We start from the raw sequence: 15,536 nt of genomic DNA, 5'->3' as shown, positions 1-15,536 counted from the left end.
TGACTGTGAGTCGCTGGGGGGAAGGCTCTGACTGTTGTGTGTGCTTATGCACCGAATAGCAGTTTGGAGTATCCAGCCTTCTCGGAGTCTCTGGGTGGTGTCCTGGATAGGGCACCGCCTTGGGACTCTATAGTTCTGCTGGGGCACTTCAACACTCACGTGGGCAACAATGGAAAAACCTGGAGGGATGTGATTGGGGGGGGGGACGGCTTCCCCAATCTGAAATCGAGCAGTGCCTTGTTATTGGACTTCCGTGTGAGTCATGGATTGGCCATAACAAACACCATGTTCAAACATAAGGTAGATCATAAGAATACTTGGTACCAGAACACCTTAGGCCAAAGATCGACGACAGACTTTGTGGTTGTATCATCAGATCTGCGGCCGTATGTTTTGGACACTTGGGTGAAGGGAGGAGCAGAGCTGTCAACTGATCACCACCTGGTGGTGAGTTGGATCAGATGGCAGGGAAGGCTGCCAGACAGACCTGGCAAACCCAAACATGTAGTGAGGGTGAACTGGGAACATCTGGCAGAGGCCCCTGTCTGTGAGGTCTCCAACTCCCATCTCCGGAAGAAGTTCTCGTGTATCCCGAGGGAGGCTGGGGACATGGACTCTGAGTGAGCCATGTTCAAAGCTTCTATTGCAGATGCAGTAGGCAGGAGCTGTGGTCATAAGGTCATCGGTGCCTGTCGAGGGGGTTTGGAAATCTGAATAGGATGCATCCTACGCGCCTTCCTTTGGAGGTTTTCCGGGCACGGCCAACTGGGAGGAGACCCCGGGGTAGACCCAGAACTCGATGGAGGGACTACATGTCTAATCTGGCCTGGGAAAGCCTTGGGATCCCTAAGGAGGAGCTGGGGGGCATTGCAGGGGAGAGGGGCATCTGGAGCGCCCTACTTAGCTTGCTGCCACCGCGACCTACCCCGGAGAAACAGCTGAAGATACATGAATCAATGAATGAATGAATGACATGGGTGGGATTCAAGCAAAACAAGTTACTAAGGCATGCACATAGAACACTAACTAGCACAAAAAACAATAGGACATTACATTGCAGGGGTTAAGCGGTTTGCAGAGAAAACCTCCCAGTAGGGGACACAGGCCAAAGAGGCAAAGATCAAAAAAAGTATTTTTTTTAAATGAGAAGTGAGAAAAGCTGACAATGGAGAGTCCTGTGATTCTCGGGAATCATGGGACAATAGAGACAATGGAGAGTCCCATGATTCTGATATTGTAGCAAATTATGATGCTATGAGACAAAAGGCAAAATTGGCATGCTGCATTCACGTAGACATCAGATGTCATCATTGTGGATGAGAGCAGGATGGTAAAAATCAGACGACAATGACAATTTATGCCAACAACGGCAGACGGCACTGCCATCTAAAGTTAAAATAGTTAGGTAGCTGTTTTTTTATTCCTACAAAAGTAAAACAAAATGTTAATTATGTTGTCAGTGTGTGTGTGTCAATGATAATAATAACCAATAATAATGATAATACTACATTTTATTCATAGAGGGCTTCCCCCACCCGCCTTTTCCTCCCAAACTGTACCCGGGCAATTACCCCACTATTCCAAGCAATCCCAGTCGCTGCTACACCCCCTTTGCCAAGCCAGGGTGGGCTGCAGACTACCACATGCTTCCTCTGATACATGTGGAGTCGCCAGCCGCTGCTTTTCACCCGACAGTGAGGAGTTTCACCAGGAGGATGTAGCGTGTGGGAGGATCCCCCAGTTCCGCCTCCCCCCTAAACAGGTGCCAGTGAAGTGACCAGGACACATACCCTCATCCAGCTTCCTGCCCACAGACACAGCAAATTGTGTCTGTAGGGACACCCGACCAAGCTGGAGGTAACACCGCGATTCAAACCAGCAATCCCCATGTTGGTAGGCAACGGACTAGAGCTCTAAGCTACATGGATGTCCCTGAGAGCTTATTTTTTCTTTAACTACTACTAGTAGTAGATTTACAGAGCGCTTTTCAAGGTACTCATATATGCTTTATATAAGATAAAATAAACATAAAAGCAACACACCAAAAACAACACACGTCATTAATCACACATTAAAAGCAATTCGGCAAAGGTGAGTTTTAATTGATGATTTGAACATGGAACAACTTCCTGTTCGTGTCGGCTGCCATTATTCCGATACGAATCACATCACATCTAAATTTCTTTCTGGTGTTATTTACAGTTACGAACTGGAACGTTTAAAAATTAAAATATGTGTCATCAGATTACCTCTTCTGTCATCAATCTGCACCTGTTACATATTTTTGTAGGTGAGTGTGAAATGGCCAGGATGAGAGTCAGCATCTCCAAGCCTAGGCCATGGTTCTCTATGGGAAAATGGTGGCTTGCTCCCTCTGGGTTGGAGATGAGCTGTTGCCTCAAGTGAAGGAGTTCAAGTATCTCGGGGTCTTCTCACAAGTGAGGGTAGGATGGAGCGGAAGACTGACAGGCGAATTGGTGCAGCATCAGCAGTAATGTGGACGTTGTACTGGACCGTTGTGGTGAAGAGGGAGTTGAGCCGGAAGGCAAAACTCTAAATTTACCAGTCAATCTTTGTTCCAACCCTCACCTATGGTCATGAGCTTTGGGTAGTGACCGAAAGGGTGAAATTGCGGATACAAGCGGCTGAAATGAGTTTCCTCCATAGGGTGCCTGGGCTCAGCCTTAGAGATAGGGTGAGGAGCTCGGACATCCGGAGGGAGCTTGGAGTACAGCCGCTGCTCCTTTGCATCGAAAGGAGCCAGTTGAGGTGGTTTAGGCATCTGATTAGGACGCCTCTTGGGCGCCTTCATTTGGAGGTTTACCGGGCACGGCCAACTAGGAGGGGACCCCAGGGTAGACCCAGAACTCGCTCGAGGGACTACATGTCCAATCTGGCCTGGGAATGCCTTGGGATCCCCCAGGAGGGATGTTTGGAGTGCCCTACTTAGCTTGCTGCCACCATGACCCGACCCCGGAGAAGCGGCTCAAGATGAATGAATGAATGATTTGAACATGGACAGTTCAGTGCAGTCTCTGATGTGTTTGGGGAGAGAGTTCCAGAGGTATAGGGCAGCTATGGAGAAGGCTCTGTCATCCCAAGTCCGGTGCTTGGTCCTGTGTGGTGGAGACAGAAGGTTGGTATTGAAGGAAAGAAGGCTGCGGGAAGGGGTATGGTTAGGGATGGGTATCGTAGTTTGTTGTTTTTCCCATGCCGTATTGCCATTTACTGTCTCCCGAAAAAGGAAAACAAAATCGAATACTGATTTTGCTGTTGATTACCACGGCAACGACCAAAGGCTTTGAAGCTTCCAACTATTCGGGTCAAACCTAGAACTAATAGTTTCATTGTTGTGACTAAAAACCTAAAATTGGAAGCCATAAAAAATGATGAAGCATCCAAATGCTACATCCCAGGTACGAAAGGTGGACAAAAAAAGTTAATTTCCAATCCTGATCCTTGGTGCTTCATAAGTGGGCCTAATGGGCAGTGTATATTTTAACTCAGAGTACATACTCTGTTCGAAGGTAGTGGAATGTCCCTTCAAGCAGAGATGAGGATATTATGTCACAAACCAAAAGCCAGAACACACCACGTATTTGGCACTAGGGGTGGGACAAAATATCAATCCTGGAACAGATCATAATACTTCCTCTTGCGATACTTTATCAAGACACTGGTGACAAATAGATATTTTGTTAAAACATTTTTTCCCGTGATCATTTCTTTTCCCAACTTTATTGACAACAATCAAACTCAAACAACAGTAACAGAAGTTTAAAGGACAAAAAGAGGAAACACACTGCCAGGGAATTTCATTTTACATTGGAATGATGGCACACGTGGACAAGTTGCAGTCAGTGTGTGTGTGTGTGTGTGTGTGTTTGTTAAAGGGGCACTAACCTAAGGCTCTATGCACTTTGTTGGACATTTTTTCATCTCAGTTGTCAAATTCTTTGAAAGAGACACCACAATGCATTGAATACATTCATAATTCCTGCTTTTTTGCCTTTTTAGAAGTATTTTTCTTCAGTTACACAGATATGATGTTGTGGGAGTGCAGGAATGAGGAGAAGGAGAGATCGAGTCAAGTCAATTCCGTTTACTCGCCACACAAAACGACACCGATACAGCACAATCTCTCGTGGGAACCAGCTAACCGCTAGGCTGCTGCAAACATGGCTCCACCCCAGAAACTCTAAGCAGTGCCTACGTCAGCACTCTGAACGTCTGCCTTAAAGGAGCAGCAGCCCCTTGTGAATCTACCCTCAATTGTGTATCACCACAATGTATCATAAATGATTGTCATGCAATGTATCAAGTATGACAGAATTGCTGAATCATGATACCATTGGTTATTGTGGGCAACGTATCATGACAGTATTGTAAGTAACTGATTCACACCCCTATTCGCTCATGCATCAAGAAGGGCCACCCAATCTATTTCAAGACAAAATCCCCACACCAGTGATTTCTGGCATCACACTGATCACGACTTCTCAAAACATGTTTCTCCTCGCCAACGTGACACTCCTACAAACTCGTATTTTCCCACTGCAGAGCAGTGCTTTCCAGTTTTGATGCACATTGTCCAGCGCTTCCAATTTGTGCTGCAGATGGCATGTGATGTGCATCCTTGGTGATGTATACAGCTTAACACCTTCCTGATTCTGTTTTCACGACGACCACCCTCAACAATCTCCAACATGGTTGATAGTGCAGAAATGCATACAACTTTTTTCTTTTTAAAAACACCGCACTAGTCGACAAGTTGTCAGACTTTCCATTTGACTAGGGTCTCGTGGAATGTCGCAACACTGCCAATGTCCCTGACACTTCAACCTCAACGTATTTACTAGGTGTTGATAGACTCAAGTCTGCCCTGTAACCCTCACGTGTCACACTTACTCATCCACTTGTTACCATCTGAAAGGGTGGGGTTGACTTTGCAGCCCAGGTGGAACTTCAGTGTTAAATTCTAAGACATTTCTATGCATACAAACAATTACTATGCAATATCCAACAGAAGTTAAAGCCGGGATCAGACTACATGATATTTTTGTCTTTCAGGATGGTCACCATGTCAGATTAGGCAATCTTAATGCATAAAGTCTTACCATGTCTTGGCCAGGAGACTGGCAACACTACAAGTATGACCCTGACCAATCATCATATGCTGCCTTTCACAATCTTGCACGAGTTCATAGGTCGTCGGGCAGGAGGGTCAAGAAATTGTCAATCATGGCTACAGAAGCGCTATGTGTGACACTGCCAGTCTTGTGTACTGAGAAGAAAAGGAAAAAAAAACGATTGTGGACACTATTGCCGCTAGTGCTACTGGGGAATGATAACCTAGCATAACTTAACCAGCTACTCACCAAGTTGCTGAAGTGCCTCCAATATTTCTCACCAACATTTATCTTTTTTAATGGTCATGGTGCTCCCTCGAGGAAACGTTAAAAAGGCAGCCACTGCTCAACAAACTTTCCCTGTTTCATTGTTCCACCTTACAGCAGCAACAGCATTAGCTCCCTTTCTCTTTGCCATGTTTCCATATGTGCACCAGAGAGCATGGTCATCCTATTAGTCAACGTCAAGGAACACGTCGTAAGAAAGTTCAGATTAGGCAGAAAAATACAAAAAACTTGACATGCCAGACTTTTTGTCAGGGTGTCGTGTGGCGCCCTAGCTGCCACATTGCTGTTCTTCGATTATATCACTACACGGGGTAAAGACGCCTGTTCATCATTCCCAACATTCATAATGCTGGCCCACTGCTGGAAATTTGTTGGAGATGACAAAATCGTGCCAAAATCAGCCTGACATCATGTAGTCTGATCCCAGTTTAAGTCAATCATGACTTTAGGTGAAAACACCACAAGTCTTTTGCCAGCCTAATTTCCTGTGATCTCCTGTATATGACCTGTGATTCCTCCAAGCTAAGCTCCCAAAATCAACTCATCCAGATAATGACACCCTGGCTTTTTCAGCAACCTCCTCAAATTGTCCCATACTTTGTGATGCAGTCATCCCATTGTAAAGCACATTGTGTCCTGGGACTAGAAAAGCACTATAGATATACAGTCATTCATTCCCTCCACTGACTGCTGCAATCAAATTCAAAACACTGGTTAAGCACCACAAAGGCATCTGGACTCCCACAGTTCCAGGCCATGGTCCAATGCCACACATGATAATGTGCTCTGCCACTGTAGGATGCTTGTACTGCACCCAGTCAACTCACCTCCCTTATGGCTCCACAAAAGGTAAAATGAACTGAAAGTGATGACCTTAAGGATTCTGGTTGATTTCTTTTTTGGCATACACTTCCCAGGGGTCATTTTGAAACTGCTGACTAGTTTGTTCACCGCAACATAAGAACACAGAGCATTTGCTGCGCCTATCCTCCAGTGGACAAACTGCTGCTGGGTGAAGGAAAACACAACACTATTTGTAAGTGTATTTTTTTCCACCTTTGTTATAATCAAGGGCTTTCCTTCAGACAAGAAGGCACCAAGTTCTGAGTACCTCTTTAACATAGGTGCTTACTTAATTTGAGCCTATTGCGTTATCGGTCACTTGATAATTACTCTCTGGAGGATTCTTCTTCATTCACCCTGTGAGAAGATCGCCCTTTCTATATGCAGACTACCCATTTATGCAAAAAGCACCGTTCTATGGCTGGATTCAGAAAGAGAGAGGCAACACATCAAAAACGCAAATCCTCCAATTTATTTTGAAAGAGTGTAGTGTGTTTATGCTACAGCAGTACTTGCCGCAGGCGGTTCCAAAAAAATAAAAAAATAAAACCTGCAGTGGCATCCAGCAACAAAGTTGAGCCTGATCCAACTTTTGTCATGCTGCGGTGGCCAATCACATAGCCAGCAATAGTACTTCGGCATCTTCATCTGGCTTGCAGTTGATGCTGCAAAGAAGCCGCTTTTGGTTTGGCAAGAAGCTACTTTTGGTTTGCGTCCATTTCTTTGAGTTCGCAAACAGGAAAAGGAGGAAAAGGTCTAGTTAAAGTTCTTTTCTTTTGTCGTCTAATGGCGGTTGGCAGACAGCTTTTAGGTGCACTACCGCCACCTTCTTGCTTGGGGGGGGGGGTTAAAGTTCACAGCATGACGTCACACAAATGAGCCATGTAGTGACACACCCACACCGCCACAGCAAGGCACCACATTGCCGGATTCTGTCTGAACCTAGCCTATGCCCCAGGCCAAACCCGATGGTATTTAATGTAAATTCATCTACATTGTTTCACCTTGCTGTTAGAGCCAGTAAGTCTATCATGCTATTGTGAATGAAACTGATACAGCCCGGTTGATTCAAACTATATCCTGTATAAAAAGATTTGCTCTTTTGCATTCGAGGAGCCAGTCCATCAGAACTACTGTATGCCGCTGGTCACCCTTGCCCATTTTGCCAATATTAAAGTGAACTGAACTTTTCACTCTACAACTGCCAACTTTGAGAATTTATTTTGTTGATGGAAAATTCTTCCACAACTACCTTTGCAACACTTGGAATTTTTGGCAGGAATGTCGCCACAGACATTATATCCATATTGCTGCAAATTCAATGGCTTTCATCAGTGGCCAATAGGCTGAATTGTCATTGCATCACCTTGTTCAGCGAAAAATAGTAACTTGATAAATATTTATTTGAGAATCTTTGAGACTACCCCTTTCTGCTTTATGCTGAAAACACAACCCTCTTACAAAAAGCATCTCACAGCTCCATATCTCCAATTAAACACACCCCATCTTCTTCTACTGTTGCACTCATGATTGTATGTAACTCAGTGGAAATGTCAACAAGCTTTATTGGTCTAGGTCAGCACCCCTGAACCAGCTCGCCTTGTTAAGATTAAAAGCCTTAAAAGCCCAAGGGATAGTGAAAAGGTAGGTGTAAGGAAGAGAGTGAAGACAGATGGCGTAATCATGAATGAACTAGCAACAGGAAAATACATCTGAAAGAAGCAATATTCCAGGGCAGGTGTATAGAAGAAAAAACTGACTTCTATTTTTGGACTGAGGTGACTCTGCATTCCATGTATGCCTGTCCAGACAAATGAGCCATCAGCACTTTTTTTTCTACACCACACAGTTCTCATATTCAGTCAAAACAGGCTTCAGAAGAAAGTGCATACAATCCACAGCTACATTAACAAGCAATTTTTGTTCTTTTCTGCCTGTAGAACACAGTAAGAGCAGCACAAATAGAATGTGGGACTTTTACATATAAATGAATGTCCGTGACATTCAAGCCTTGGCCAAACAAGCTCACACTATGATGATTAAGCCTTTCACCACCAGGTAAATCTCTCTGTATTTCACAGTATACGAGAGTTTTAAATCTGATGTCTGTGGCGAAATTCCCACGCTGCATTCCCACTCTGCTGCACCAGAGGTGATGTGTAGTGATGTTTCACATCAACCAGCGGTGATTGCTTTGCCAGAGCTTAAGTTCCATGTGATGAAAGCGTTCGCATACCTCCGATTGGCTTGCCTTCGGGGCTTTCTGCCAGAAAACTTCCGGGCTAGGAAGCAATGGCAGAAAAACCTAAGCATCTAAGAAAAGGTTTTGGTTTTTTTGGGGGGGGGGTGTTTCCCCCCTTTTTCTCCCCAACTGTATCCGGCCAGTTACCCCCCTCTTCTGAGCCGTCCTGATCACTGCTCCAACCCCCTCTGTCGATCCAGGGAGGGCTGCAGACTACCACATACCTCCTCCGATATATGTGGAGTCGCCAGCCACTTCTTTTCACCTGACAGTGAGGAGTTTCGCCAGGGGGCCATAGCGTGTGGGAGGATCATGCTATTACCCCCAGTTCCCCCTCCCCCCCAAACAGGCACCCAGACAGACCAGAAAAGGCGCTAGTGCAGTGACCAGGACACATACCCACATCTGGCTTCCCACCCGCAGACACGGCCAATTGTGTCTGTAGGGACACCTAACAAAGCCGGAGGTAACACGAACCGCCGATGCCCGTGTTGGTAGGCAACGGAATAGACCGCTACGCAACCCAGATACACCCAAGAAAAGTTTGTAATGCTCCAGAGAAAAAAGAAACTCGGCATTCAGAGGATTAAGGTTAAAAAAAAAGAAAAGAAAAAGAAAGCGATTGACGGCGAGGACAAACACTGATATCCATTGGTGTAGTTTTTCCATGTTGGAGAGCGCTGAAGGAAGAGAAGTAATTACTCTCACTGCCAGAAGGGGGACAGAAAACTTCTGCACTGCAGATTTAAAACTGGCAGAGTGTCATAGTCTTGGTTTCATTTAATCATTTGTTTAATTTTGGACATTTAACTCATTTCGGGCTGTTGGAAAACTGCGAACCCACCTGGAACCCCATCTCAAATACAAAGCCTCGGATTGCTTTTCGATTTTTTACATTAAATCATGATCATACTGCATTTTTTTTATTGAAACCTAATTTAGATTGTTTTAGATTAGATCGTTTTATTAGCCACACGACCTAGACCGGTGGAATTTGTTTTTGGTACACATTAAACTCTGCAGCACAATACATAGTACATGGACAACAACAGACACTCCACATATTATCACGAACAATACCGTTACACAATAACAGAAATAAACATATCACGCATAACAATTAGGTGAATGGTGATATTTATGTCAATTGTGTGTGAGGTGGGGACTATAGGGAGGAATTCAGAGTCCTGATGGCTGGGGGGGGGGGGGGGACTGTTTGTGAAGCATTTAGTCTTAGTGGACAGTGACCTGTAGCGTCTCCCTGAGGGAAGGAGCTAGAAGAGGTGATGAGCAGGACGTGAGGGGTCGGAGATGATCTTCTTTGCTGCTCGGTTACTATGTAGAGATTCAGCTGAGGGGAGTGGGTTGCCTATGATTTTGGATGCCTTTGTTGACAATCCACTGCAGTGTTTTTCCGTGTTTGACTGTTCGTGCCACCGTACCATACTGTAATTGAAGATGTTATGATGGATTTGATAATGGTTGAGTAAAACAGAACAGCTAGTTGATGTTTGATCTGGTATTTTTTTAAGCTACCTAAGAAAGTAAAGTCGTTGTTGAGCTTTTGCAAATTTTTGATTTGACAGTAATTTAGGCCACCAAAGTGCTTGTCCTTGCCTATATTGCATTATTATCTCTGAATGCACTCTTACCCAGGTCCATGCTTTGCCCTAATCCACAGTAGAATCTCCTCATCTCTCTCGCCATCAGTCTTTCACTCATCTCCCCCCCTGCATTAGGGTTGCACAATATATCGTTTGAGCATGGTCATCGCGATGTGCACATGTGCAATAGTCACATCGCAGGACATGCGATGTGAAGTAAGGCAAATAAACTCGAACACCTCATGCTACAACTTTTTGCTGCTTGATACAAAAGGAAAACTTCCACAGTTCTCATTTTCCATGACTAATCTACAAGAGAAGTCTGTCTGATCTAGTTTACCCCATTTTAAGGGTTCTTGAATACAGTTTGATGTTAGTGAGTGGCATGCAGGCTCTGCATGCACAGTGAACCACCAATCACCATCAGTTTATCAAACAACCAAAGCAGACCCTGTTACCTGAAAATGAGCGAGGAACTGGCGAAAAACACCGAAATTGAATATTTGGTTGCAAAAAGGGAATCAATGTCAGTTGTATGGATTTTTTAAATTTCAAATTATCTTTTAAGACCAGCTGGGGTTTTTTTTCTTCTCCCGTTCATTGTTGTTTTTATTTTGAAGTACAAACTACATATTGTGAATTTTGTACTGTGTGTATTTTGGAGGATTTATTTCCAACCCGTGTCAGGATGCATATTTTTCCCCTGTTTATCCTCCCTACTGTGTGCCTTGCACGCACATAAGTTTTCAGCTCTCACGGTAGGATGGCCACATATTCATACACTACTCAACAAAAACAAAAATCTCTACAACTCAGCTATTTTTTTTTCAATGCAAATGCACTCCCCTACAAAATCACGCCAATCATTCTAGAATGATTAATCTAACTAAAATGGAAGGAATCGCTGTCTGTATGTATGACTGTCCTTCGATTTTCTTAACAACCGTTCATCCAATCAACTTCACATTAGGCGGATGTAATGCTGAGAACCCAAAGAAGTGCATTGTCAATCGTGAAGTTGTTTGGGTGAGCAGTTGTCGAGAAAATCAAAGGACACTCATACATGCACAAATACAGAGACTTTGTACCTGTGGCGACCAGACAAACAGTGCCACTTTGCCATTGCAACACACTTTGTGGTCCAAGAGGGGATTACACCTGAATGGGCACATTAGTTCTTTCGAAACGGAGCTATTCAAGTCGTCTGGTGAAAATTCCTGTATCTTTTTTTTTCAAATTGCAATATATATCACATAAAAAAAATCACAACATTAATTTGTTTTTCCCATTATCGTGCAGCCCTACCCTCACAACCTCAGCATCTGCTTTCATTGTCTCCCTCACTCACACCATCTCTCAACCCAACTAAAATCCTCTCATTCACTCTTAGTAAAGAGGCCCCTGCCACTAGCAATGCATTAACCACTCCAGTTTCACACTGGCACTCAGTCAGCTTCCTCTCTAAGCCACAGCACGCTCTTACTTCCTCGCCTGAGATGGAGTGGAGAAAGAGACAGTTAGTTACACACAGTGCAAAAGGGTTAATGAGACCTACTCTGCAGAGCAAAAAAAAAAGAGTTAAAAGTGTAAGCATTAGACTAAACATCTACTTGACACAGAATGTGAGTGGAGTCACTACCTATATTACAATGTGGTATCTGAATACAAGTATGTGCTCAGGTGACTCACCCAGGAAGTAGGTGTAGTGCAGCACACAGATGCATGTAGGCGCAACACTTTCTGTTTAAAGGGAGATAGGCCTGTATTTATCTGTGCAAGCCATTAATGATAGTGGGCTACCAAGTATACTGTGCTGAAACAACTCCACCCTGTCCCCAGCGGTACACACCTACCCCTACCCTACCACTCCACCCAGAGACAAATATACCAAAACAGACAGTTGAGGTCAAATATTCAATATATTTGTGCGGATTCTCTCCATGTTTGTTTGAAAATAATATAGCGTGTTGCAGTGCTACTAAAAAAAATCAAAATCAGTACAACTGATTTATTGTAATTAAAGTACAGAGATGGGATAAAAACACAAAAAGAGGCGAAAATCCAAAATTGTGAAAAACTTTTTAATGTGACTTGACTCGTTCAACCACATCTCTGAATCAGATGATCTTTATCACCATTCAGTAAACCTCTCACCTAGAAAACAGATAACCTCTCATGCTCAACAAGAATCAACAGAGCCAGAATCTGTGATTTACAATTTACCAAAACAACTGTCCAACGCAGTCATCCCTAGCTAATCCATGTTGCTCCTGCCTGCTGGCTTCAGCCAGCCTGTTTACGTCAACAGAGTATGTGGATGCTGAACCCTGCTGTCTCTGTGGGTCTCAAGAATACAGATAGTGCTTTAGGTGGCATACAGCTGAAATTACCTTCCTTTTGGCTTCAAACACAAAAATCACACTTAAATTATATGACGCATTCCTGGGGGAACATAAGTATAGGTTACATATGGCAAACTGCCTGTGTGGAGTATGAAGCACACCTAGATGCGCAGACAAAACACACAAACAGTGTGATTGCATGATACAGTAAAAACATTTTTCAGAAAGAATGTGGGGAGGCCTAGGGTTGGAGGGTCAATAAAAGGGGCTGTCATAATATAAAACTAAAATCAGAAAGTGGTGCCATTATCTTTTCATAAATTCAAAAGTAGCATTCCCTCAACACTTGATCCATACTGGCAGAAAAAAAGACAAAATTATATGACCAGGATAGTTCCATGTTATGATCCCTGAAGAAAAACAGGTATATGCAAAGAGTTGTCTTCATGCACAGTCAATAATCCAAGAGTAGAAATCCCAGAAAAGTTGAAATCAGTTCATCCAGACACAAAGTTAGTGTAACTAAAGTTAGTTTCATTAGACTTCTCACTAAATTTGGTGTCCAGACGAACCAATTAAAATTTTCCAAGATATGCAGTTATCTAGCTCGTAGTATAATATCCTAAACGGCAATTTTCAAAGTCTGCCTACCTCAGTAACATGGATGGTGACAGGGTCTTAGATCAGACCCATAAGCTGAATTTCTTACAACCCATCCACATTGCCACATACAGCTCCCAGAGGAAACATTGGGCAGCTATTTCAGATAGGGATGATATTGAGTCGGAATACTAAACGCCTGGCAGACTGTAGATAATGAATACACATGTGCACAATACAGACTCTCACATACAGGCTCTCTCTGGCTGCGGCTCTCTCTCACACACATACACAGGACCACACATGGATGAATGACAGTGACTCTGTGCTTGTATCATCAAGACAGATATGTCTGAGAGTGAAGGATAACTAACTACAGTTACATGGATTAAGAATATCTTGTGTGATTTTGTGAAAAACGGTCTTTAACCGCTGAGTGTGTGTTGCATTACTCTAGGAATTGGTTTGAGCTGCAGAGAAAGCTGCCTAGTCACTTAAAGAGCATATCACATACTCATCAAACATGAGGTGGGTGGGTGGGTGTGTGTGAGTGAGTGAGTGAGTGAGTGAGTGAGTGAGGAAAGAAAGAAAGAGAGAGAGAGAGGGTTTCTTGTAACGCCTAAGTGTCTTAGGAATCTCTATGGTTACCGCCGTTTGTCAGTGTAGAATATCAGTTTTCAACTGTTGCGATACCTAGCCAAGGAGTTAAGTTACGCAATCGTGTGTGCCTTAACTGAAGACTCATCACTAAGGATGACTCGTCTTGCTCACATTGCCTCTAGACATCACAGTGAATCATACACGCTGACATGTCGAGTCAGACACTATGTCACCATAACTATGAGTCTGTAAAACAATTAAGTGAGCCAGTGCCATGCGTCCAGAGCGCAAACCCAGTTCATTACTTTTAACCACTTCTTATAAAAAAAAATATCCTGCAGTATATTCAATTGAAAACGTGTAAGCCTTTCTCATAATGACATTTACTGTAAACTAGCAACACTGTCCCCCTGTCAAAAATAAGTAGAGACAAATACAGTGCCTTGGGTAAAAAAAAAAAATTAAAAGCAAGACGCGTCCCGGAAAGTGGGCTAGTTTTGGAAACTTTGCAGGGTGCACCACTTGACATACACGACAAAGCTGGAAAGTTAAATACTCTCTCATTTGCTCCCGACGCATGCTGACTTAATCCTTCCGCGATTGCTAAAGCGCCTTTGTCGATCTCAGCTAACACCAAGATGTAGGCTTTTAGAAGATAAATATGGCCATAGCGAAAGCATTGCTTTCCTCTGTGTGACCTAAATAATGAGTTAGGAGAGACATTAACCACCGGTGGAGCAGTGATGCTTGTTGAGCCCAAGTACCCTTCGACATTTGTTGCGGCAGCAATGCTCAAAACAGTAACAGTCGGTCAGGAAAGAGATACTCACAAATTTCTTTTTCCCATCTCCATCTTCTTGGTTCTTCTTTGCTTTCTTGTCCTTCTTGGGAATAGGAGCCGAGGCAGAATTTCCCGGGTAAGGCTCCATTATAGAAATTCAAGCAGTTTCCTTTTGAGATTCAAAATAAAGCCGTGGGACAATACTCAAACTCCAAACAAAAGGAAGCCCCCTCCCACCCCCAAAAAAAAAGTTGTTTTGACAATTGCGAAAATACGATGGCTACTTAACCTTAGGCCTTATACGCTCGTATGTGGGCTAACTAGCCACGATTAGCACAAAGTGGCTAATGATTTGGTAAAAAGCCAAATCACCGAACGAGCCCCTCGCTAACCCGCCTGCATCTACTTATTACTAATGGAGGGAAATTCAAAGAACCCCAAACAAGCCCATGGGAAAACAGGGAAACCACCTGTTGCGAATTAATATTTCAGACAAGGACGATACCGTGTCCGTATTACGATGATTACATCAAAACAAACAGAACCGTAACTATGAGAACTTATAAAGCCCCGACTCGGCGCAGTAATAACTAGCTACTCTTAGCTTTCAGTTAGCTAGCCACGCTTGCTTTGTAAAATCCCCGTGAGGAAAAAAAAACTGCCGTTCCGCGACTCGTTTCGATTAAAAAAACCGGCAATAATTTGTCCGAGTCACTGAGAACTTGGTCCGGTGGCATTTCCCAGTTCTGTTTCCATGGGAGTTACAAGTAAAGTTACCTTTTTTCACCACTCGAAATGACAGACGGCAACACAACCACGTCCACAAAATAGAGGCGTCTTCCTGTTCTGACAGGTTGTTGAATCGGTGGGGGAGGGGTCAAATACTCTGCAACTACACCTGAGAGGATTTGATCAACGGTCAGGTCAACTTGAATAGCTCGGGGCAAATAATCATTTCAGTATCGTCCGGTGGTGTCAGGGGTACAGGAAAACGATCTAAGTGGCTCCAGAATTATAAATTCTAAGATGCTCCAGAATTCTGAGGTCCAACCTCATAATTCTAACCCAAATCGTTCACTGGAATCCATTGCTGGAAATAGTAGCGTG

The 15,536-nt window shown here is 43.7% G+C and overlaps 1 protein-coding gene across 1 annotated transcript in view; it reads right to left on the bottom strand.

Annotated features, from left to right (window-relative positions):
• The window catches only part of LOC130109834 (protein diaphanous homolog 1), a 169,915-nt gene extending 154,769 nt beyond the window's left edge, over positions 1-15,146 (bottom strand). Inside the window, exon 1 of the mRNA XM_056276810.1 lies at positions 14,479-15,146. Coding sequence (XP_056132785.1) covers positions 14,479-14,577 — 99 coding nt within the window. The 5' untranslated portion in view covers positions 14,578-15,146. The remainder of the gene's footprint in view (positions 1-14,478) is intronic.
• Between the last annotated feature and the right edge of the window lie 390 nt (positions 15,147-15,536).

Source organism: Lampris incognitus, chromosome 1, assembly GCF_029633865.1.
Source record: "Lampris incognitus isolate fLamInc1 chromosome 1, fLamInc1.hap2, whole genome shotgun sequence".
Taxonomy (NCBI): domain Eukaryota; kingdom Metazoa; phylum Chordata; class Actinopteri; order Lampriformes; family Lampridae; genus Lampris; species Lampris incognitus.
Note: the sequence above shows the minus strand (reverse complement) of the source record. Positions and strands in the feature narration are given on the sequence as shown.